Below are 24,010 nucleotides of genomic sequence, written 5' to 3'. Positions count from 1 at the left end.
CCCTCTAACCCTCCCCAACGTTCACCACATCTCGAAGTGTGTTCCCCCGAGTATTACAGCTGCAACACCAATCCCACAGCAACATTTTATAAACTAACCCCGGCCCCCCCAACCCAACTGCAATTAGGGCTTAAACAAGAGCAAACATCAGACATCTTTAGAACCCCAGTGGGGAATGCGACTTGGAAGGCAACTTAGTCATGGTCAAACCATACTCCCACCACTCCCTTAATAAATGAGCCCCTAGCCCAAACCTTGCTTCCCTCAATCCTGGCCAGGCAAACCTAACACCTAAAAGGAAAGTCACTGCAACCCCTAAGGCAACCACCGTGATTGGCAAGCTGTTCGTCTTCTTGGCCGGACCCTTCACTTTCCTCCGCCTACCCACCTTCATCCATTTTTGCAAGGCTTCAAGTCTCGGCCTCAGACTCAGTTCACACTCCACCCCTGACCCTCCCCCAAGCCCCTCTCCAGCATGTAGCAGGCACTAAGCCTCTTTGAGCATCCAAACCACCCAGCGCATTCCTTGATAAGAGAAGTGGAGCACCGTAGGAAAACCACATCTGTAAATCTCCTCCCTGGTGCTCTCCTCTTAGTCAGGGTCATGGAGTCCAGACCCTGGTACAGGGAAAGTGACATATTACGAAACTAAATGGTTGGCAGGGGCCATTATATGTTCCTTCAGTTAAAGGAAGTGCACACAGAATAATACATCTGGAAGTCTGTCCTGGGTTGAGGTAATTCAGGTCCCGACGCAATGGGTCCTGTCCAGTTCAATCGTCAAATTGTCAGGTAGCTCTAAGATGGATCGGAAGAGGTCCATCACAAAGTCTGGTAAATTGTCACGTACTACCAGAGAGATGCCCCGGATCTGGATGCAATTCCTACAGCAGCGATTCTCCCCATCCTCCTGCTTATATTCCAAGACATCACAGCGTGCTTCCAGGGCTTCTAATCTGTTAGAGCACTCACTTCATAAGACTGCACGCAGAGCGTATCCTTCACCTCAGAGACCCGTTGCTCAGCTTCCAAGACCCTTTTATCACCACCAGGCTGATGGAATTAGGTTGCCTGGAGGTGCTATGACTGGAGTTGCTCCTCCAGATGATGTTACTATGCACTACATAGGAAGAGTTGTTGCTCAGTGTTCAGCAGGCAGTAACTGTGGCCACAGCGAATGCAAAGGTGTTCCCAATAGGGACCACCCCAGTGTCAGCAGAGGTAACGGGAAGTGCCTCAACAAAAGTGTCAGACCAGTAGATGGATTCCAAAAAGCAAGCTATTCCAGATGCAGACTGTTCCTTCACTTTAGGCATCCTATGAGCCTGGCTGGCAGATGTGAGGAGTTCAATCAGCGCACGTAATCACCAGTGTGCTGTGGGAGCCTGCCACGCCTCCCTCTGGACCAAAGTCACGCAGAACATGTGTCTCCCAGCATGGGGGAAAGCAAATGCACGTTGGCGAGGACTTCCCTGCGACTCACTGTTCTGCTGCGATTGCGGCCTGAAAGCCACAGCAGGGGAGGTATCCTCACTTCCTGGTAGGCCCGCTGCCACCTGCTATGTGGTCTCTGCAGAAGTGGAGCAGCTGCAGTAGTCGCCGAGAACACTGAATTACCGGCGGGTGACGGGAGGAGGCGGTTGGCTTACAGCTGCTGACTCTGTACCACACTCAGGTTTCTCGTTACCCCTGCAGGGAAAGCCCACACTGCTACATGGACGCGGTCTTTCCCCAGCAGTGCGCACTCGCAGGCTATTATCAGACAGGACCTCCCCAATCTGAGTCCTCCATTCTCAGCATATCCATTTAGGGCTGTATAACCATGGGTTTGTTCAAAAGGTAACTGAGTCAAAGGGGTTTTATAAGTGTCCCAGTGTACTGCTTTAGGAAATCTGATGTATCTATTTCTCAGTAGATTCTGCTTCCCTCTCCCAGGAAACTGTCCATACTCCCTCAACTTGAGGAAGGTTCTGGGTTTTTTATAGTGCGATACGGGTGCCACATGCTCTCGCGTGTGTTCGGATTGGTGTGCCTGTTTGACAATTAGCATGGGCCATTGGGAATCGCTGGAGCCAATTTCACCCACCACCTCCTCATGTGTTTCTATTTGTCTGATCCTTTCTCTCTGGTGCGGTAGACCCTCCCCCCTTCTTTACACATCCGTTTTTGTATAATTTGCTTTGGCCCTGCAACCAGGCCACAGCCCTCTTGAAGTCGGGCACACCAAAGTTGGCGGCCGTCCGATTCCTCCATGTCTCCCACACAGCCCCTCTTGTGGGAGTCTCGCTTGCTTTCTGCAGTTTGCAGTCTGGAAATGATCTTTACAGAGTTTTCCTGCTGGCTGCCGGTGTTTGGCGAGTGTATGAGAGCCCAGGCGTTGTAACTTGTGGGATGCCTTGTTTGATGTTTGTTTTACATCAAGTCCCTCTCCTAGTCCACATTCCTGGGTTGTGGTTCTGTTAGGGTTTCATTCTTCTAGGAGTCCAGGGTTCATTGGAATAAACTGGGGTAGCAGCATGGGGAAGAGAAAGAGTCTCTGGAGAACCAGCTTCTGCATCGCAGAGTGGGCAGTTTTGCCTGGTCCCGGGAGTCTATTTTACTCCCCTACACCTTCCTGACACATTAGATACTGTCATAAGTACCTTCTCCAAAGATATGTTGCATAATGATCATTCTGCTGTACTTTATTTGACTGGCATTTAGATTTAAAGTTGAAAAATAAGGTGGAAGCAGAGGATGCTTACTGCCATCACTGCTTCCATGACTTCCCGCTGCTTACCTAAACTTTTACTAATCTCTAAGATGCCTCACATGATTGTAAATCTGAACCAAACAATGAAGTTGTAGCACAATCTTAGCCGCTTCTGTAGCTCATTGGGCTAAGGCATCCACTACTGGGTTCTGTTTTAGACCTTCTGGTCACAGGTTCGAATTCCGGCAGGTCCACTCATCCCTTCATCCTTCCTAGGTTCAGAAAAGGAGTCCTGTTGATTTAGGTAACAATAAACATCTCTTGTCAGTGCTAAAATGCCCCAATTGGGTGAACGTGGCCTCCATAAATAGAAGTGTTATGGCCCATATTATTTGCAACATCTTCATTGGGAAATGGTCTTGACGCATATCTTGTCCTTTTAGAGTCAGTCTGGATATGATGTCTGTCCAGGCCAACACAGGCCCTGCCTGGCAAGACAAGAACATAACCGCGTTTTGGAGAGGACGTGACAGCTGCAAAGAACGGCTTGAACTTGTAAAGCTGAGCAGAAAACATCCAGATGTCATTGATGCAGCATTCACAAACTTTTTCTTCTTCCAACATGACGAAGACACATATGGTCCAATTGTGAAGCACATTTCATTTTATGACTTTTTCAAGGTATGGTAATACTTAATTGTGGTCTCTTCTGTTTCCAGTTCAGTGCTTCACTATAAGGCCCTCATTCATGTATTTTGTCTTCTGACTTTTTTTTCTTGATGAATACTTGATGTCATGTAATCAAAAATATGGCACTTGGTTTCTGAACAACTCCCGATGTTCGTGGCAGTGATGAAATAGTAGGAACAAATTATTAGGTTTCATTTGAATTCCCTGCAATCATGTTTGTTTTGGCTGACTGCACCATGGTGAAGTCCCATTTGGAATACTTAAAAAGATGGCCCTGGAGCAAGCATCCAACTTCTAGTGCAAGGTGCGAGGGGTCAGTAATGTGAGGTGGACAACTGCTTGTAGATTTCTCAAAATAGGCAATTTTATTAAAGAAAATATAATGAAATAACTTGCTTGCCCTACTCCACATAGGAATTCCCTACTTAATATAAAGGGAATATTCTCTAACATGGGTAAACTATCCCTCACGCAACAACCAATACATAAAGAAAAAATATATAGCAACACAATATAACTAACAATATAAACACAAGATCTTTATGGCCTTCTTTTGTCCTGGGTAAACTCCCTTCCCCAGGTTTCAAAGTCCCTTCCAAATGTTCAACAAAAGAAAAGAGGTTTCAAGCCAGTTCTTGAAAGTTCAAAGTCAAAACAAAGTTCACTGAACAAAAATCCACTGGTAGCCACTCTTTATCCTTGTATGAAAAGATCCCCTTGCAACTTGCAGGAAGAAGAAAGGCACCAATTGTAATCCTGGCTAGGATGGTCACTGGTCTCTACCTCCTAGGTAAATTGTCACAGTTCAAAGAAAATGTGATATTCGTCAAATGTCCATAATAAATACTTCTCAACAACCTCTTCTGGTACAGATTTACAGTTGGCATATTTGTCAGGATGTCTACTGCTTCCCACCACCACACTTATTGTTGGTACTATGAGATCAGCCGCATTGGTTTCATAGCGCAATACCACTTCGATGTAAAATCTACTGATAATTTGTATACACCACCACAGTTCAAGTGCAACTACTATTGCATCAGTATTTATGACTTTTAGGTAGATTTTAACCAACCACTCAACCTCCTCGGGTAGGCAAGGCACTCTTACTTTTAATAGCAATCTTAAAAGGGGCAGCCTCTTTGCCTCTTTAGCCTGTATCACTACCACAGGAACAACCTGCTTGTGCTCACAGGACTCTTTCACTTTTAGCTTCAGCAGTCTCTTGCACCACAGGTTGTTTCCTAGTTAGGGTATATTTCACAAGCATTTATTTTGTTTCCCTTTCCCCAGCTCCACCAGGTATCCTGGTTCTCTTAGCTGGCCCTGGTTCTCTCGAAGTTGGACTATTGTAACAGCCTCTATCTAAATCTGCCTGCCTCTACTCTCCGCCCTCTGCAACTTATCCAGAACAGGGCTGCGAGATTTGTCCTTGGCCTCAAGCCCAGGGATCGTATCCCTCCAGGACTGAAATCTCTGCACTGGCTCCTAGTGGCTGCGAGGATTAAGTTCAAAACCCTCTGCATTGTCCACAAGGCCTACTGGGGCCTGCATCCGCATTACCTTCAACTCTCTTCCCAAATATCTTCCTTCTCGAGCTCTTCGCTCATCCGCCTCCAACTCCCTCAGGGTCAGTCGCTTCTCCAAGCAACGGTGGTAGATCTCTCTCTTCGGCAGGGGCCTCCCTCTGGAACAGCCTTCCTGCCTCCCTGAAACTTGAGGAGGACCATCTCTGGTTCCAGAAGCACCTCAAAACCTTCCTCTTTGCTTCTGCATTCTCTCCCCCCTCTCCCCTGCTGAATCTGCACTGGTTTCCTGGCCACCCGTTCTGTTCTCGGACCCAGGCACACCCCCCCACCAGCACTTATGTTGCTCTTACCTTGCACTTGCCACCTTCTGGCCGTTTTATTTATTCTACTATCCCTGTACTGCACTTTCCCATTTCCTTTCCTCCACCCACTTTTCCCTTTCCCCTCTCCCATGCACTTGCGCGATCTGAATGACACCTGGCCTAGTAGGATCGTTGTCGGTCTTCCCTCTGTTTCCCCCCCTCCCTTGCCTCGTCACGCCTCGAAACACTTGAGTATCGGCACGTTATAAATGCCATATCATATCCGCCCAAATGGTTACCAAAAAGCTTCTGTGCCACTTTCTTAGTTTTAGTTAATAATGGCGTACTTGCTTCTTATGCCACTTAACTGCTTGCAACCTTATAACACAGTTGGCTGGTTCTGTAATGCTTGGCAAAACAGGCTTCACTCCGAAAAGGGGAGGCCTACTGGCTTGAGGTAATGCTTGTTCTTATTAAAGCTTCTGCCTCTTTAATCCGTACATTAGTTTAAATGTCAACTCTGGATACAATACATAGTTCAGACTTCACAGTGAAAACATATTGAGGCACACGCAACCTATATTTCAGGCAGTTTTCAAGGTTTAAATTTGGCACAAAATCTTGCTTTCCCATAAAATGGCAAATAATGAAGTTCAGGCTAGGCACATGCATTTTTCCCTTTGTTATAGTTCTCACTCTGCTACTTGTAACTCATTTATCGACCGGTCTATATACGGTAAGGTTTGGGATGCGTTCTATTAACTTAGAGATACATCAACAATGGGTTTAAAATGTTTTGCTTCTCACAGGAACAAGACTCTTCAATGCTATACGCGAGTGCTGCAACTTTATTGATGGGTAGACTTTCAATACAACAAACAAGTTTTTCCCACATTCACTTCTAACGCAAGTCAATTAGGAGCTGATTAGTTACCGGTAAACTTGCGCAGTGTACCTGAATGCCATGCTACACTGACCGGCTTCAGTGTCACTGGTCCTCTGGGTCGCACTGCTTCCCCGACTTTCTCAACTTATTCTGCTACTTCTGGCCTGCTGGGGACCCACACCCTTCTCCAGAACGGGTGTCTTCAGTACGCCGACTGGCTTTGGGAGTTTCTCTTTCTCTTGAGACCCTCGGCTCGCGTTCTGCTTCTTGCCTTGGTCTCCTGCAGCACTTACACGGCTCTGCAATCACTGCAACGCGGCTCACGTGGGGAAAACTCAGTCTTCTGTGTGTCCTCTGCTGCGCAGCCTCTGCAATTGGGAGTTTGACAGAAAAGGACTCTCTGAGCTTGCAGGTGAAATCTGCTCTACCCACACTTGGGTATCCCTTCTATCGTGCCACTTTCCCGTGATGTGCCAGCCTTGTGCTTCTTCTCTACTACTGCTACTCCAGCCGCCTTCCAATCCTCGTTCCCGCTCCTTCTACTACTCCTCTCTGCCTGGGGACTTTTTATGACTTCCAGCTTGCTTAACAGGTTTCAGGTGTGGGGGGCGTGGCTTGAGCCCATGTAGTGAGGATGTGACTTTGTGAAGCTCCCACTGAGATCCTGCTTGATCTTGTAGTGTCTTTTTTAAAGGGCTCAGACCCACACGAAAACGTACCCCTGCGTGGGAGAAACCAGCACCTAACCTGCCAGTCTTTCCCGACGCATATCGGAACCAGCAAACAGAATTAAGTAAAAAATCGGAGCCCCCTGTGCTCAAAGATGGCGGCTGTCACGAAGCTGTGTGGCTCACAAAGCTGTGTGGCTAACAAAGCAGCTTCAGATCACGGCCGGGCTGCATCGCCTGTAGATGGCCGGACCTTCACTGAGGGCCCGCCGGCTGCACATACAACACTCGCGCTTCTGTCGCAGCGGAGGCCAATTTGGAGGATCCTGGAGGAGACCCATTTGCGCTGTGGGGAGTGTGTGCTGGGACGCGCTCTCTGCCTCCAGTTAAACTGATATGAAACCACGGCACGGGGCGGATTCTGCCACCTGCAGCATTCTTTGGGGCGTTTCCTGCTCTGGGTGCTGCCCTGTGCCTTGAACTCAATATTTGATGGTGCAACATATCGCTTGTCAACCCTTAAGGACAACTGCGCATGTAGATGCGGCAGCCGCTCTACATCCTGCAGCCTTACCGACCAGGTGCACATTCCAGGACCCACCGCCCTTCACTGACATTCCAGGTACGACTGCTGGGGCCCTTGCTCACTTCAGTCCCCCTGGCCCATGCCCCTGTTTGCATGCATTCGAGCACTTGGAGGATACGATCTGGCGATCCTGGCGTACTCCACCTCCCGGATCAGCACAGTCCGCCCCTAGGCAGGGTCTGCTGGCCCCTTTTTAAGCCTTTTAATTCTGGGGACATTGACAAAAGTAATCCACTCGCTGTATCTACAGTGTGCATATCTGTCCTTGCCGCAATATAAGGACTCTGGTTTACCTGTTGTGCCCGTTCGCCTGCCTTGGATGGGCCCCCTTTACGGCAAGGGTTTTATCACCAAAGCTTGCGTAAAGGGGCCCATTAAGCCTTGCCCTACCTACCACCTCCCTCCTCCGGCTACACACCGAGTGGTGCAATAGCACATACATCTAGCTGTGCCTGCAGCGAACCTCCTACCATGTCGCCTATGAAAAATAAGGGGAAGCCCACCATTATGCTTTTAAGACCTCTAGTGCTTCCCAATTGTCGAGCGCCGACCAACCAGCACTGCAGGGTCCTACTCACGACCAACAAGACAACCTAGTCCTAGCCGCAATTGCTTCCGTGTGAACCTCCCTGGAGACCAGAAAAGATACGATCAAGGTGGATGTGCAATTGCTCCAGCAAGATGTCAGACAGCTGGCTGAAAGGCTAACATCAGCGTAATCACTACTGAATAACACTGTGGTCTCAATTAAAGACCTACAGGTGAGAGTCAAAGAACTGGAAAGGAGGAATGCCTCTCCGGAGACGCGTGCAGAGGATGCCGAGGGCAGATCACGCAGGAGCAATATACGCATGCTGGGCCTGCCGGAGGGTACTGGGGTGCCAGGCCCAACCTCTTACATTGAAAATGTGCTGCTACAGGAGATTGGCCCTGGCAAAATGTCGCAAGGATTTGCTGTCTAGAGGGCCCACCGGTCATTCCTGAAAAAAACACCCCAAGGATCCCACCCTAGGCCTTTGATCGTCAAGATCCTTAACTATCGTGACAGGGAGGTAGTTTTACGTTACTCCAGGGAGGGGGGTGAGATTCCACGTGACATTCTAGAATTGCCAATTATCCAGACTACACTCCTGCAGTTCAGAGGGCTCGAAACTCGTTTGTTGCCCATAAGGGCGAGGCTTAGGATATTAGGGCTTAAATATATGCTCCTATATCCTTCGAGGCTGAATATCCTTTACAAAGGCAAATCGTACTTTGACAGTCCTGGCGCTGCGACCATGTGGATGGAGCACAACTTGTCCAGTAAAGGTGGCTCTGCTACCCGACCAACTGAATGTGCGGAATAATCCCCCTCCATTACTACTATTCTTAAAACACGGACCACTCCTTATTGATGTGGGTTAATCTGTTTGAGCGCTTAGCCGTCACTAAGCCCACACCTTTGTTCACAATCCTCTGCATTGGCTCCACCTTGTTCACAATTCTCCAGCATGGGGTCTGGCATGGATTCACATGCTCATGAATATTCCCCGTCCTCAGGCTGGGAATCCTCGGTAAAGAAAAAACCAGTATCAGTTTCGTTTCTGATCTGTCTTTCGTAGTAGTAACCAATCACTGGTCTCTGCGTCATACTGACCACAGCCAATGACTGCCCTCTACCTAAGCCCCGCCTCTGGCAGCCATCTTCAGATTTTTACCGCACTTTCATGTGTTGGGATCCTCGTGCTTTTGCTCTCGAGCGTTAGTGCTATTTTTTCACGTTTTTTCTCAAAAACTTCGTTTTTTTCGGTCAAAAGAGCCTCAAGCTCCACCGACTCTCCATCCGATCAACGGGGACCCGTGTCAGATTCGTCTGCGCCCCTCAAGGGTGAAGATTTCGTCGAGCTACGCTTTTGGAGGACTCCAGAAGTTTCTCAGGCCCGGACATGGCCCAGGAGAAGGGAAGCTCGACGCCTGGAAAGCTGTTCAGGGTCTGCCCTGGATGCCAGCTGCAGAACGTCTTTAAGGAGGATGAACACTCCCTTTGTCTCTACTGCTTACATGAGGACAAGGCGCACGTGGAGAAGGACTGTGCGTTTTGCGGCAATATGTCGGAGCGGACCATGAAGGACCGCCATCAACGTCTCGCCAACTGGCTGGAAGGGAAGAGCCCGTCAGGCGAGAAGAAGAGGAAGAAATCCGAGCGGTCTTCTAAGACCTTTGAGGACGCCCCGGCGACAGGGGTCCAACACAAGGCCAAGCACCGCGAGTCCGCTGGCACCGGGAGCGCCGAACGGTCGGGCTCTACGGGCGCCAGGCAGGGCGCACCCTCCCCGGCACCTTCAGCCACGAGCCAACGCTCTGGGTCGGGTAAGAGGAAGGGCGAGCACCCGGCGAAGCTCCTGGAGAGGCCCCGGTCGAGCTCGAAGGCCCCATCGGAGGGGGAGCGAGGCAGTGTCCCCCCCCTCAAGGATAAGGCGGTGAGCGCACCTAAGGTGGTGAAGGCCTTAATCCATCCGGCCAAGCCCTCTATCGAAACTGTCGCGGCGGCCCTGGCTCAGCCTGTGGAGGCTACACCAGTGGTGGCAACCTCGGGGCTCAGAGTCTCCCTGCCACCTCGGAGGGAGTCCTCTTTTGTGCCCATCGATAGGACCCCCGTGAAATCCCCGGCGGGGAAGAAAAAGGGGGGGGCAGGGTGTCGTCGTAGATTCGGCTTCAACCTCGGAGGAGGAGCTGATTGAGGTCTTAAGCCACGGCTCTGGCGTGGAAGAAGACCGGCCCGTCGGGATGGATCCCGACGCATGTGACGACGACATCGTCGAGGGTGCCGACGGGGCCCCTGATCGCCCGTCGGATTCCCCTCTGCCAGCGCCGCAAGACAACTCGGCGGCCATTTTGTTGGCTATACAGTCCTTATGCTCAGAGATGAGGACGAGACTGCCGTTGCCGACGGAGGAACCTCTCCCGTCGGGGGATCCTGAACCGGGACCTTCTGGTGTTCCCCCGCCCAAGAAAAGGATTCACCCTCCACCTCCTTTTCAGCCGTCGCGCCCCGTCCAGCCCTCCTCCCCGTCCACCCGAGGGGATGATACGGGGACTGACACGGCAGCGACGGGTACAGACGACGAGGTATACGACGAGGATCTACCGTCGTCACCTCCCACCAGGGCTTCTCCGCCCGACGAGATTGGATCGTTCCACTCCATGATCGCCAGGGCATCCAAGCTTTTCCAACTCTGCCCTGAGGAGAAGAAAAAGGAAGGATTCCTTTATCAACGGCGCGAGGCCAAGAGGAAGACGGTCCTCGCGGTGCCTCTACTGGACGACATTTGGGATGAGGGCCTCGCCCTCCTCAAGAACCCTTCCACGACGCCAGCTAGAAGAGACCGGTACGAGAAGAAGTACCGGGTCCCGGACGCGGCCCCTCTGTGCCTCCGGGCGCAGCCTACCCCGGACTCCGTCGTCTCCGCGGCGGCCAGGAAGAAAGCGGGGGGGGTGCGGCCTCCACATCGACTTCCCCACCGGACGGCGAGGGAAAGAAATTGGACGCTATGGGACGCAGGGTCATCTCGTCTGCAGCGACGACGATTAAAGCGGCCAACGCCTTGGCTATCGTCGCCCGCTACCACAGGGAGCTATGGTACAAACTGGCTCCCCTGCTGGACTTCCTACCGGACGACAAGAGGGCAGATGCCCTGGAGATCCTACAGGAAGGTGAGGTGGCGTCGGACCACGCCATCACTATTGCGACGGACATCGCCGACACTAGGTTTCGCCAGTTGGGCAACGGCGTGTGCCTTAGGCGGCGTGGATGGCTGAAGGCTACGGACTTCCGTCAAGACGTACAGACCAGAGTCCTGGACATGCCGTTCGATGGGAACAACCTGTTTGGGAAAACAGTGGACGATTCCCTTCAGGCCATTAAAGCGGACACTGAGACGGCCCGGGCCCTGGAGGTTCTGCAGCAACGACGGACGCCCTTTCGGAGCAGCGGAGGTAAGGGCGCCGCCTCCAAAGGTTCCGGCGGCGGTTTCTCCACCTACCGTCAAGCGGCCCGCTCGTCGTCTCAGGAGGCCTACTGAGGACGAGGCAAGTCTGGCGGACCCCGTTGTCGTCGCCAAGGAGGTCAAGGCGGCAAAGCCTCGTCGAAACAGGATTGAACCGGCCGTGGGGTCGGGCCCCCACCGAAGCACCCCGGTGGGAGGCCGGCTGGCGAGCTTCGTCAGCGTGTGGGAGTCCATCTCCACCGACCGTTGGGTGCTGGACGCCTTAGCCCGGGGCCACGCGCTCGAGTTTCAAAGAAGGTGCCCGCGCGTCCCCCCCCGTGGCCAGGAAAGAGCTTCACGTCCCTCAGCTTCTCCGGGAGGTAAGGGCGATGCTCAGGAAGGGCGCCATCGAACTCGTCCCAAAGAGGCTTCGGGGCTCCGGAGTTTACTCGAGATACTTCCTCGTGAAGAAGAAGACGGGAGGATGGCGCCCCATCCTAGACCTGCGACGTCTGAACAAGTTCATCAAGGCGCAGAAGTTCCGGATGGTCACCCTCCAGCACGTCCTGGGTCAGCTGGAGGAAGGAGACTTCCTGCGTCGTTGGATTTGGAGGATGCCTACTTCCATATTCCCATCCTAAAGGGGCACCGAAAATTCCTCAGGTTTGTGGTCCAATGGCGTCACTACCAGTTCAAAGCCCTCCCCTTCGGACTACGGTCGGCACCCAGGGTATTCACCAAGTGCCTTGCACCAGTGGCGGTGCAGCTGCGCCGCGAGGGGATCCACGTCTACCCCTACCTGGACGACTGGCTCATCCGAGCCAAGACGAGGGAGCTCGCCGTGGAGCACACGGCAAGGACCGTCCAACTTCTCACGGACCTGGGATTCCCCGTGAACTACGCCAAGTCCCACCTGGTACCCGCGCAAAACGCACTGTTTCTGGGAGCGAAGCTCGACACAGTGTCCCTTCTGGCCTCCCCGTCGGAGGAAAGGACCAGGTCCATCCTGGGCAAGGTACAGCGGATGTTGGTTTCCGACGCGGCCAAGGTGAGGTCCATCAAGTCCCTCCTCGGAATGATGTCTTCTTGCATCTACCTCGTTCCCATGTGCAGGCTCCGGATGCGCCCGTTGCAGGAGTTCCTGGACGCGTGCTGGATCCAAACGACGGGCGGCTTCGAGGAGAGGATCACACTCGACGAGAGTTTCCGCCGAGCGGTCCGGTGGTGGGGCACCCGCGCGCATCTGACGGCGGGCATGGACTTCCAGACCCCAGACCACCAGGAGACAGTGACCACGGATGCCTCCCTGGAATGGTGGGGAGCGCACACCGAAAATCTGCACGCGAGAGGCCTTTGGCTCCCGACGGAGAAGTCCCTCCATATCAACGTCCTGGAGCTCCGTGCAGTGGTCTGGGCCCTCAGGTCCTTCCTTCCGTCCCTCAAGGGCAAGGTGGTGAGGATCTTCACCGACAACACCACCACCATGTTTTACATCAGGAAACAGGGCGGAACCAGGTCCCCAGCACTGTCGAAGGAGGCGCAGGACCTGTGGCATTGGGCCGTCGCCCAAAGGATGTTTCTGGTGCCGTTTCATCTGGCAGGGATAAAAAACACCATCGCCGACTCACTCAGCAGGGAGCTGCGCTCGTGCCACGAGTGGGAACTGCGGCAGGATCTAGTGGATCGCCTCTTCCGACGGTGGGGCACACCCCAGATCGACCTGTTCGCGACGGGGACGAACTCCAAGTGCCGGAGGTTCGCCAGCAGGTTTCCCCAGGTGAGGAGCATGGGCGATGCTTTCTCGTTCCCCTGGGAGGGCCTGTTCCTCTACGCGTTCCCTCCTTTGCCACTGCTAATCCGGCTCGTCAACCAGCTGAAGAGGTCACGGTGCAGGATGATCCTTGTCGCACCTGCGTGGCCGAGGCAGATATGGTTCCCGGACCTTCTGGACTTGTCAGCGTCCCCGCCAATCAAGCTGCCGGTGGACGCGGATCTACTCTCCAGGGAAGGAGGCGCCATCCTCCACCACGACCCGAAATCGCTGAACTTGCAGGCCTGGATCCTGCAGCGCTAGAGTTTGGAGGATACGACATACCGGCCGACTGCAGAGAGGTTCTTGCAAAGGCCAGGGCGTCCTCGACTCTTAAATGCTACGGACACAAATGGAAGAGGTTCTCTGTCTGGTGCCACGCACAGAAGATTAACCCTCTACGGATTACGGCTCCTCAGGTACTGCCGTACCTGCTGACGCTGGCCAAAGCTGGTCTGGCACACGCGTCCATCAAGATTCATCTTGCTGCGATCTCCCGATACACCAGAACCACGGGGCGGACGTCCTTGTGGTCTCATCGTCTGGTGAAAGAGTTCATGAAGGGACTGTTCAGATCGTTCCCGCCGGTGGAGGCTCCGGCCCCGGCGTGGGAGCTCAACGTGGTGCTGACCAAGCTCATGGGACCTCCGTTCGAGCCTCTGCACTCGGTCCCGTTGAAGTTTCTGTCGTGGAAAACAGCGTTTCTTGTGGCCATCACCTCCGCACGACGGGTGGGAGAGATCCAGGCCCTTTCCTGCAAGGCCCCGTACTTGACTTTTCACGACACAAGGGTAGTGCTCGGGACGCACCCCTCCTTCATGCCCAAGGTACCGTCGGACTTCCATCTCAACGAACCCTTGGTGTTGCCTGTGTTCTTCCCGTCGCCTTCGTCGCCGGCTGAGAGGACTTTGCACTCGCTGGATGTGGCTAGAGCGCTGAAGTTCTACGTGGACCGCACGAAGTGTTTTCGGAAGACGTCACAACTCTTTGTGAACTTTGGACCTGTCAATCAGGGGAAGGCTCTCTCGAAGGCTTCCATTTCCCGATGGCTCTCCGGCTGTATCATGTGCTGTCATCGGTTGGCAAACCGACCGCTGCCTGGCCGTCCGAGAGCCCATTCCACCAGAGCGATTGCAGCTACCACGGCGTTCCTTTCTGGTGTGCCCCTGCTGGACATATGTAGGGCTGCTACGTGGAGGTCGACGCACACCTTCACGAAATTCTACTGCGTCGATCGGGATTCCAGGGAGGAGTCCAGGGTCGGCCAAGCAGTGCTGCGCAACCTGTTCGCCTGAGGTGAGCCTGGTGAGGAGGTAAGATGCTTAATGTTGAGTTTGATGTAATGCTTAATGTTGAGCCTTGCCACCTCCCGTGGTTGTGCATGTGTGTACTGCTATGTATTCTTTATTCATGAGCATGTGAATCCATGCCAGACCCCATGCTGGAGAAGGAACAAGTTACTTACCTGTAACTGTTGTTCTCCAGCATGGGTCTGGCATGGATTCACATGCAAACCCTCCCGCCTACCCCTCTGCGGCTCTTCACTTGGTCATACTGCCACTTCACGTGCTTCCAAATCTGAAGATGGCTGCCAGAGGCGGGGCTTAGGTAGAGGGCAGTCATTGGCTGTGGTCAGTATGACGCAGAGACCAGTGATTGGTTACTACTACGAAAGACAGATCAGAAACGAAACTGATACTGGTTTTTTCTTTACCGAGGATTCCCAGCCTGACGACGGGGAATATTCATGAGCATGTGAATCCATGCCAGACCCATGCTGGAGAACAACAGTTACAGGTAAGTAACTTGTTCCTTCTCTGCATTGGCTCCACCTTGACTTCTGGTATTCTCTTTGGTTTCCCTTGATTAATGCTACCAAATTGAAGACTTGAAACTGCTACGTATGTCTTCTTTGTTCAGTGGGAGTGAAACCCTGTTGCCCACTGTTGGTCTTATCCACCCGCTCTCAGTTGGTTACTGGCCTGTTGCTGGTCAAGCTACCTGGTACACAATGGCAACCCCAAGCCTTGGCGGATGCATGAACAATATGGTTTTGATGGGCAATGGTTTACGGTTTTGTTATCGGGTTTGTTCTTGTTTATGCCATTCATCATGGCTCACTAGGGAGGATATCTGGATTAACAAGGGGGCATGGGGGCTTCTGTCTAGCAGTGGCAGTAAAGATGCTAAACGTGCCATGTGCCGGCACATTAGTATGTTTTTTCAACAGGGTTGGGTTTAAACGGGAGACTTGCTTCACGCTATAGCCCAACCCTGCGAGCCCCACTGAGATCCCACAGCGCAGAATGGTACCATGGCTGCCATTAGAATATACTGTCTTGGAATGTGCGTGGGTAAATTCCTACCTTCGTAGAAATCGGTTGAAATCCTTCTTGCAGGGCAAGAAAATATCCATAGCTTTACTATAAGAGACCCACCAACTAGCGGAAGAACAAGAAGTGCTCTTGAATTGCGGTGCGGTACGGGCTATGGTGACACATACTCAAGTTTTCTAGAGGAGTGCTGACTTGGATTAACAGGTTGCTACCCTTCCAACTACTTGAAGTGGAGAGCGACTGGGATGGGAGGTACCTAATTGTACAAGGTTACATAAACCACAGACACTTCTATCATTAATTCATACTTTCCAAACCACACCATCCCGTCTCATGTTCACACACTTTGTAACCTTATTGCGCCCAGATGAGAGGGTCACACTAGGATTGACTACTTCTTCACTGGGGTGGGGCAGTTGATTGAATTTTGCAGAGCGGAATATATGAGCTGCACTATATCGGACCATTCCCCCTTGATGGTTGAGTGGAACTGTATAGGCCCCAGACCTCCCATACCGACATGGCGCATGCCTACAGGCGCGTTGACCAACGAGGTTTTCAGGAAAACACTATCTGAATCTATAACTAACTTTTTAGACCTCAATGAGGGGAGTGTGGATAGTTGGGGCAATATCTGGGAAGCTATGAAAGTGATAACCTGGGGGAGGTCATAGCAAAAGCGGGGGAATCTGCCGAATGCTGCGGGAGGAATTGGAGATCGAGAATGAGATTAGAGTACTGGAATCCCAACCCCCAAACTGCTGTGCAACTTAGGAGAACTGGTTAAGGTTTGTTCCCAGTGGCAAGAGGCATGGGGCAGACTGTCCAAAATAGACTATGCTACACGAACGTCCCGGGCCCACGCAGACGGGGATATGCCTGGGAGGCTATTGGCTTGGCTTGGTAAACGTGAACAACCTAGACCTACTCCTTGACGAGTGTGGGGCTCCATGTAGATCTAAGCTTGTGATCAATGATATTTTCACTGCGTATTATACACAACTATATAGCCATGATAACTTGGTCCCTCAAGAAGACATAGCAGAGGTTCTTTCACTGCTCAATTTCCGAGGCTTGCACCTGACCAACGATCCTTCCTAAACCAACCCATCTCTGTAGAGGAAATGTGTGAAGCAATTGCATCCCTCTCTACCTGTAAGAAGCCGGGCAACGATGGACTCCCCTCTGAGTTCTATAAAGCTTATGTCCTACCTTAGCCCCAGTGCTCCTGAAGGTCTTTCAGGAGGCCTATGACAGAGGCATACTGCTGGCTAGTATGATGGAGACCTTGGTTGTACCCATCCCCAAATCTGGGAAGCCTACGGATAGCTGTGAGCCTTGCCACCACCTTGCCATGTTGAATTATGACATTAAAATACTTGAAACAGTGCTGGCAACACGCCTTCGTAGAGTTATCACTTCCTTGATACACATAGACCAACAGGTTTTGTGCCAGGCCGCAGCACCGCCGTAAACCTCTGTAGACTCCAGTATATCACCGATCAAACTAACCCCAGAGAAGAGCACTGCGTGGTGGCGTCCCTTGACGCCATGAAGGCTTTTGACTCTCTATGCTGGGAGTGGTTGATCGCCTCGCTGCGAAGTATCGGGCTTGGTGAACGTTTCATTCGGTAGGTAGTTTTACTGTACAAGTCACTGATAGCCAGAGTGAAATCTGGCCGCCAGGTATCTGAGGTTTGGAATATATGCTGGGGTACCCGTCGGGGTTGCCCGCTTTCGCCCTTGCTATATACATTAGCCATGGAACCTATTGCAGCATTCCAACACCAGGAATACATGGATGCGGTCATCATGGTTGGTGGATTAAGACACTTGATATCACTTGTAAGGAACTTATGGTGGCAACAGTAAAGACAGACACAAGTTGTCACAGTTAAGGGTTTATTAAACTGTAAATGTGGGGTGGAAAGACGCCTAACCTACACCTGAATCTAAGATGGGAGCAAGCGCCGACCAGCAAATGAAAAATAAGGCAGTCCTTGGGGCATTGTGTCAAATAAAAAGGCCTATACTAAAAATAAAAAAAAATCAAAGATTGCCACTTCCTTACAGCTAATTACAGAAAGAGTGTGGGATAGGGTGTTAGGGAGAATTCTCTGTTTAGGCTGAATTTCCCTACCTAGTGAGTCCCCCAGCAGCTTTGCTGGATTTCTGGGGTTTAATTTTTTTCTCCTGCCAAGAGTGAGACTCTTTTACCCTCACTCTTGGACATGTTGAAGTGTGTTTTCTTGGTTAAACCTTGTGTTGAATGGGCTATGGGGTCTTTTACTCCATAGGGCCTCATGTATTTTTGTGATGTGGGTCACACAGCACCCTCTGTGCCGTGACCCAGGGGTGTCCTAGGGACTCCCCAACATAGACTCCATACCCTGGGACTGACTACCGTCTCCCAGGGCATGTAAAGTCACCAAAGACTTTGCTAGTCTTGAATCCTGAACAGAACCAGTACAAACCATCATATTGTGGACGTACTGGCTGGGGCAATTCGATTGCCCCAGGGTCTGTTAGTCGAGGGGGCACGTCTCCGTCCCCCCTGATCGAGTTTTGGCTGGTGGCAGTGGAAACTACTTTTTATATTCGACCGCGAATATTTCCCTATGGGATTTCCCATTGTTTTAGGCTAACACATTTAATTATTTATTTACGGTAGCCTTAAACATACCGCCGGTTTATATATTTATTTTTATAACTCCGGTTGGGACTTTTTGCCAAAACTTGATTCTAAAATGGCGTTGGTGTTCGCCTCTGTAACTCTGACCCAAAGTGGAGCCCTTTGTTCCACTTTTGGCGGGCTTCTCCACAGAAGCCCTCCAAAGTGGTGCCACTCTGTCTGGGGTACTTAGGAGGGGTGGAGGGGGATTTAGGCACCCTGGACTGAGTTACCTTGGTAACTCAAGTCGCACTCCGTCCTGATTGGCCCAAGTGGTGAGCCGCCCGGCTCACCACTTAGCATGGTTGAGTGACAGCTAGGCTGGGTGAATGGGGGTTTGCTGCATAAAAGCAGGGCTTTGGGGACTGGGACTTCAGAAGTCGCCACAGGACCAAGAATCCGACGAGGGAAGAGCTGAGCCGACCTGCTTCGACGACACCACCCGGTGGAGCCCTGCTGAACCGTCTCACCACTTTTTCCCGACGACCGAGGAGAACTCTTAACGGAGTGGCTCCTTCCCTTGACTGGTGGGGACAACCAGTTTTCGCCTTCTTTCCGTTCTTTGAGGTATCTCGTGGCCGCCTTGCCTGTGCCAAGCACCCCGGCAACCGGAATACCACACTTTACCCCCATACCGCGAAAGTCGGCACCAACCCTTTAACCGGAGGACTCCGCGGCTGGTTTCTTCCCGGGCAGTGCAACGACCCTCTTCTTCTGCTCTTCAGCGAGAACTTCTTCTCCCCTGACCGACGTCGAGCCCTGCTGCCACTGCCTGGAACAACTGCCACCGCTGGAGGATCCTTTCCGCTTAAGGTACTGTGTTCTGCCTGGCTTCCCTTGCTACCGACTGTACGGGGTAGATTTAGTCCCCGGCTTTCGAACCTGGGAGTGCCTGGGACACTTTGGCTAAACTTTCTGAGCCACTCTAACCTCTTTTTGACTCTTTGCAAGACTTTGAATCTCTAACTAACAGTGTGATCTTGGGCACATTTTCGCTCCGGCTACTCTAAGAGTGGGCCCTGCCTAGTGACTTTTGCTCACCTGTGACTTTATTCTTCTTTAAGCCTATTGCAAGTGCTCTGGACCTTAGAGTGGTGTGTCTAACCCATTTCTGCTTTTTCTCTCCCTTTCTTGGAAACTACTAGAGTGTCATCTAACGTTAAGCACTCACCTCTGTTTTAATTAAGTGGTGTTTACTTAGAGTTGTCTAGATAGGAGAAAGGATTGAATCTACTTTCATTATAACTGTGTTGAAGTGCTTTTACTATATTTTTGCTAGAGTGTTTTTAACTTATGTGTATTTTAAATAAATAACTATATACTTTTGAAACCAAGCTCTGGTCAGTGTTTGCTTGTGCTATTGTGTTTTGGTACATATTGTGTATACTTTACATACTGCCTAACTCTTCTTGAGAGAAGTCTGACTGCTCAGCCACAGCTACCAGGTAAATCTGGGTGGTACAGACTGCTACCAAAGGGGTTTACTGCTCTACCTGTAGTCTTAAATCTTTTGCAGTGTTCCCCAAGGGAACTGCACAGGTTTCTGCCTAACACTGGTGGCAGCGGTGGGATCTGTATTGAGTATACATTTTATTGTGCTTTAGATACCTTAGTGCAACTAACCACAAAGCTTAGCACTGAAAGAGTAAAACCTCTAACATGTCAGTTATAGAAAGCTATAGTCAAGAGTCCCTTGCAGCCAAAACTGCTGATTGTTTAAGAGTGCTCTGTAAACATAAGGATCTCCTGACTAAGGGCAAGAAAATGGAGCTGATTGAAAGATTGTTAGCTAACCAAAGTCTGGGTGATGGTTCAGAGGAACCTACCACTCCAGCGACTGTAGATGACAGTGTTGAAGTTAACATGGAGCAAAATGTTGATGTTTCTGAGGAAGAGTCAGAAGAGGAGGGTGAGGCTGTTGTAACTGTCCCCCCTAGGCCTCTGCCTGCTCTACCTGCTGTACCTACTGGACCTTTACCAGGTCCCACATTTAGTCCTCAGTACTTTGAACTGGAGAAAATGAAGCTAGAATTGGAGTATAAGAAACTTAATGCTCAAACTGACAAAGAACTAAGGCTAAGGGAAATGGAGCTCAAGTATGACTTAGAAATGAAGAAATTATCTGTTGAGAATGTTTCTCTCTCTGGCTCCTCTAGAAGTTCCAGTCCTAAAAGACCCCGGATGCCTAAAGAATTGGTTGGTATGTATGAGCCTAAGTTGGATGTGTTGGATTGGTTGTCTCTGTTTGAATATAATCATGGGCTCCAGAACATCACAGGAAATGACTTACTCACCTGGTTGTTCTCTAGGCTCCCCCCTGTTGCAACTGATGTGGTAATGGAGATGGGGGAGGAGGATAGGAAGGACTATGAATGTGTGAAACTAGCTTTGATAGCTAGGTTTGGGAAGACCCCTTCCCAGTATCTTAAGAGGTTTAGGAGCCTCAAAAAGCATGATGGTACCCCTTGGGCTACCTGGGTGAATGAATGTTTGAAAAACTTAGAGGGATGGATTAAGGGTTACAAGGTGAACACTTATGAGGGGATGAGAAATCTCTTTATGTTGGAGTCAATTTATGATGCCTGCTCTCCTGAGCTCAGACAGCACTTGGCTGATTCACAGGAATTGGATCCTAGGAAGCTAGCTAGGGCTGCTGACTTGTGGGTTGCCAACAGGGCCACTCACAAGGATTCTGGGGTAACTCAGAGGAAGGATGGGGAGAAACAGCCTAAAAAGGACTCCAAAGAGAATTCTAATACCTCCCATACCCAAGAGGGCCACAAACAACCAAATAACCAGGGTAAGCCCCAGGGTAAACCGAATCAGGCTAGTGTACCTTCTGGCCACAAGCCAGAAGGAGGTCAGAACAAGCCACCCTTCCAGAGAGCATTTGGACAATGCTATGTCTGTCAGGGTACTGACCATATCAAAGGAGATCCCAAGTGCAAGGGTAAACCTGCAGGGATCAGCACAGTCTCCTTAGCCTTCACTCCTGAGGATGAAGTACAGATGGCTAGTGCCCACTTTGAACTCTTTGCTGAAGAACCCTTGGGTCTTCAAGCAACTGTAAACTTAGAGCCTATGGGTCTGGTTAGTCCCCAGAATAGGGTTGTGTATAACTCCCTACCTGTTAACTCTAAGGTGTATTATGTGGACAGTGTTCTTGTCAATGGCCAGGATACTCCTGCCAGGAGAGACACTGGGGCCAGCAGAACAGTAGTGGATGAAAGCTTCTTTCAACCTGAGGATGTGGCCAAAGCACCCAAAGGTCCCACTAAGATGTCTGGAGGCCCTGTCCAAATGGTTCCTATTCTACCAGCCCTCATTCAATGTAACAACATGACAGTAAGGATCCCTGTCAGTGTTCAGACTGAGGTACCTGGGAAGGTCCTGTTAGGGAATGACCTAAGAACTCTAGGAGTAGTGTCACATACCCCCAGGCCTCCCAGTATGGAGAAGCAGAACTTAACCAAATTGGCTAGACAGGCTACCTTGAAGGACCCTTCTAAGCCTGTGGGACCCTCTACTGAGAACCCCACTACAAGCCCTGGTGTTAGTAAGTTGACCTCTAACCCAGGCACATTTCAGGATAGTATGCTAGGAACATGGGCGCCCCAACCAAGCTCCATCATTGTTCCCCTAGTCTCAGAGTCTCTGACTCCCCCTGCTTCTGAGGAAGAGGTGGATAGACCAACTAGGCCCCTATCTGGACCTGAGAGAACTGGTAATTCTCAGTGCTGGTGGAAAACCAGAAAAGAAAAGTCTAAGGCCAAAAACCTTCAGACTGTTGGACCTTCTACTGAAGACCCCAACTCAAATCCTAATATTAGGGGGGAAACTCCTAAAATAGGTAAGGGTAGATCTAAGAGGAAGGGGAAGCAGGTGCATTGCCTAACCCCAACCCCTCCAACCAAGAGGCCTAAGACCCAACCTGCTCCCACAAGAGAGGTGGTGAGGAACCTTGGAGGCCCCTCTAGATCTAAGGGAATCCTTTATAAGGACCCCTTGAAAAAGCCTAACATAGGTTCAGAAGTTGTACCAACTTCTGAGGGACTGGTCAACCAGATCCCCTATAACAAAAAGACTGATGTTCCTCAAAGGGTCTGTAGGTCCGTTAGCTTGCAAAAGAAAACCTTTGAGTTCTCCATTGAACATAGGTCAAGGTGTCACCATCAAAATGCTGATGGACTCTCTAGGATGTATATCATCGACTAGAGGTATGAGGTTCATCCAGGAGTGGATTAAATCCTCCTGTCCCTTAGTCTGGGGGGGGCGAGTGTTAGGGAGAATTCTCTGTTTAGGCTGAATTTCCCTACCTAGTGAGTCCCCCAGCAGCTTTGCTGGATTTCTGGGGTTTAATTTTTTTCTCCTGCCAAGAGTGAGACTCTTTTACCCTCACTCTTGGACATGTTGAAGTGTGTTTTCTTGGTTAAACCTTGTGTTGAATGGGCTATGGGGTCTTTTACTCCATAGGGCCTCATGTATTTTTGTGATGTGGGTCACACAGCACCCTCTGTGCCGTGACCCAGGGGTGTCCTAGGGACTCCCCAACATAGACTCCATACCCTGGGACTGACTACCGTCTCCCAGGGCATGTAAAGTCACCAAAGACTTTGCTAGTCTTGAATCCTGAACAGAACCAGTACAAACCATCATATTGTGGACGTACTGGCTGGGGCAATTCGATTGCCCCAGGGTCTGTTAGTCGAGGGGGCACGTCTCCGTCCCCCCTGATCGAGTTTTGGCTGGTGGCAGTGGAAACTACTTTTTATATTCGACCGCGAATATTTCCCTATGGGATTTCCCATTGTTTTAGGCTAACACATTTAATTATTTATTTACGGTAGCCTTAAACATACCGCCGGTTTATATATTTATTTTTATAACTCCGGTTGGGACTTTTTGCCAAAACTTGATTCTAAAATGGCGTTGGTGTTCGCCTCTGTAACTCTGACCCAAAGTGGAGCCCTTTGTTCCACTTTTGGCGGGCTTCTCCACAGAAGCCCTCCAAAGTGGTGCCACTCTGTCTGGGGTACTTAGGAGGGGTGGAGGGGGATTTAGGCACCCTGGACTGAGTTACCTTGGTAACTCAAGTCGCACTCCGTCCTGATTGGCCCAAGTGGTGAGCCGCCCGGCTCACCACTTAGCATGGTTGAGTGACAGCTAGGCTGGGTGAATGGGGGTTTGCTGCATAAAAGCAGGGCTTTGGGGACTGGGACTTCAGAAGTCGCCACAGGACCAAGAATCCGACGAGGGAAGAGCTGAGCCGACCTGCTTCGACGACACCACCCGGTGGAGCCCTGCTGAACCGTCTCACCACTTTTTCCCGACGACCGAGGAGAACTCTTAACGGAGTGGCTCCTTCCCTTGACTGGTGGGGACAACCAGTTTTCGCCTTCTTTCCGTTCTTTGAGGTATCTCGTGGCCGCCTTGCCTGTGCCAAGCACCCCGGCAACCGGAATACCACACTTTACCCCCATACCGCGAAAGTCGGCACCAACCCTTTAACCGGAGGACTCCGCGGCTGGTTTCTTCCCGGGCAGTGCAACGACCCTCTTCTTCTGCTCTTCAGCGAGAACTTCTTCTCCCCTGACCGACGTCGAGCCCTGCTGCCACTGCCTGGAACAACTGCCACCGCTGGAGGATCCTTTCCGCTTAAGGTACTGTGTTCTGCCTGGCTTCCCTTGCTACCGACTGTACGGGGTAGATTTAGTCCCCGGCTTTCGAACCTGGGAGTGCCTGGGACACTTTGGCTAAACTTTCTGAGCCACTCTAACCTCTTTTTGACTCTTTGCAAGACTTTGAATCTCTAACTAACAGTGTGATCTTGGGCACATTTTCGCTCCGGCTACTCTAAGAGTGGGCCCTGCCTAGT

The 24,010-nt window shown here is 51.1% G+C and overlaps 1 protein-coding gene across 2 annotated transcripts in view; it reads left to right on the top strand.

The window, feature by feature from the left end:
- Window positions 1-24,010, top strand: part of POGLUT2 (protein O-glucosyltransferase 2) — a 637,125-nt gene that overhangs the window by 397,195 nt on the left and 215,920 nt on the right. For both annotated transcript variants that reach the window (XM_069639036.1, XM_069639037.1), the window contains one exon: window positions 3,136-3,373. In XM_069639036.1, the coding sequence (XP_069495137.1) occupies window positions 3,136-3,373 (238 nt within the window). The remainder of the gene's footprint in view (window positions 1-3,135; window positions 3,374-24,010) is intronic.

This window comes from Ambystoma mexicanum, chromosome 7q (genome assembly GCF_040938575.1).
Source record: "Ambystoma mexicanum isolate Mex_15411 chromosome 7q, UKY_AmexF1_1, whole genome shotgun sequence".
NCBI lineage: Eukaryota > Metazoa > Chordata > Amphibia > Caudata > Ambystomatidae > Ambystoma > Ambystoma mexicanum.
The sequence above is the reverse complement of the archived record's forward strand: the minus strand, read 5'-3'. Positions and strand labels throughout refer to the sequence as shown.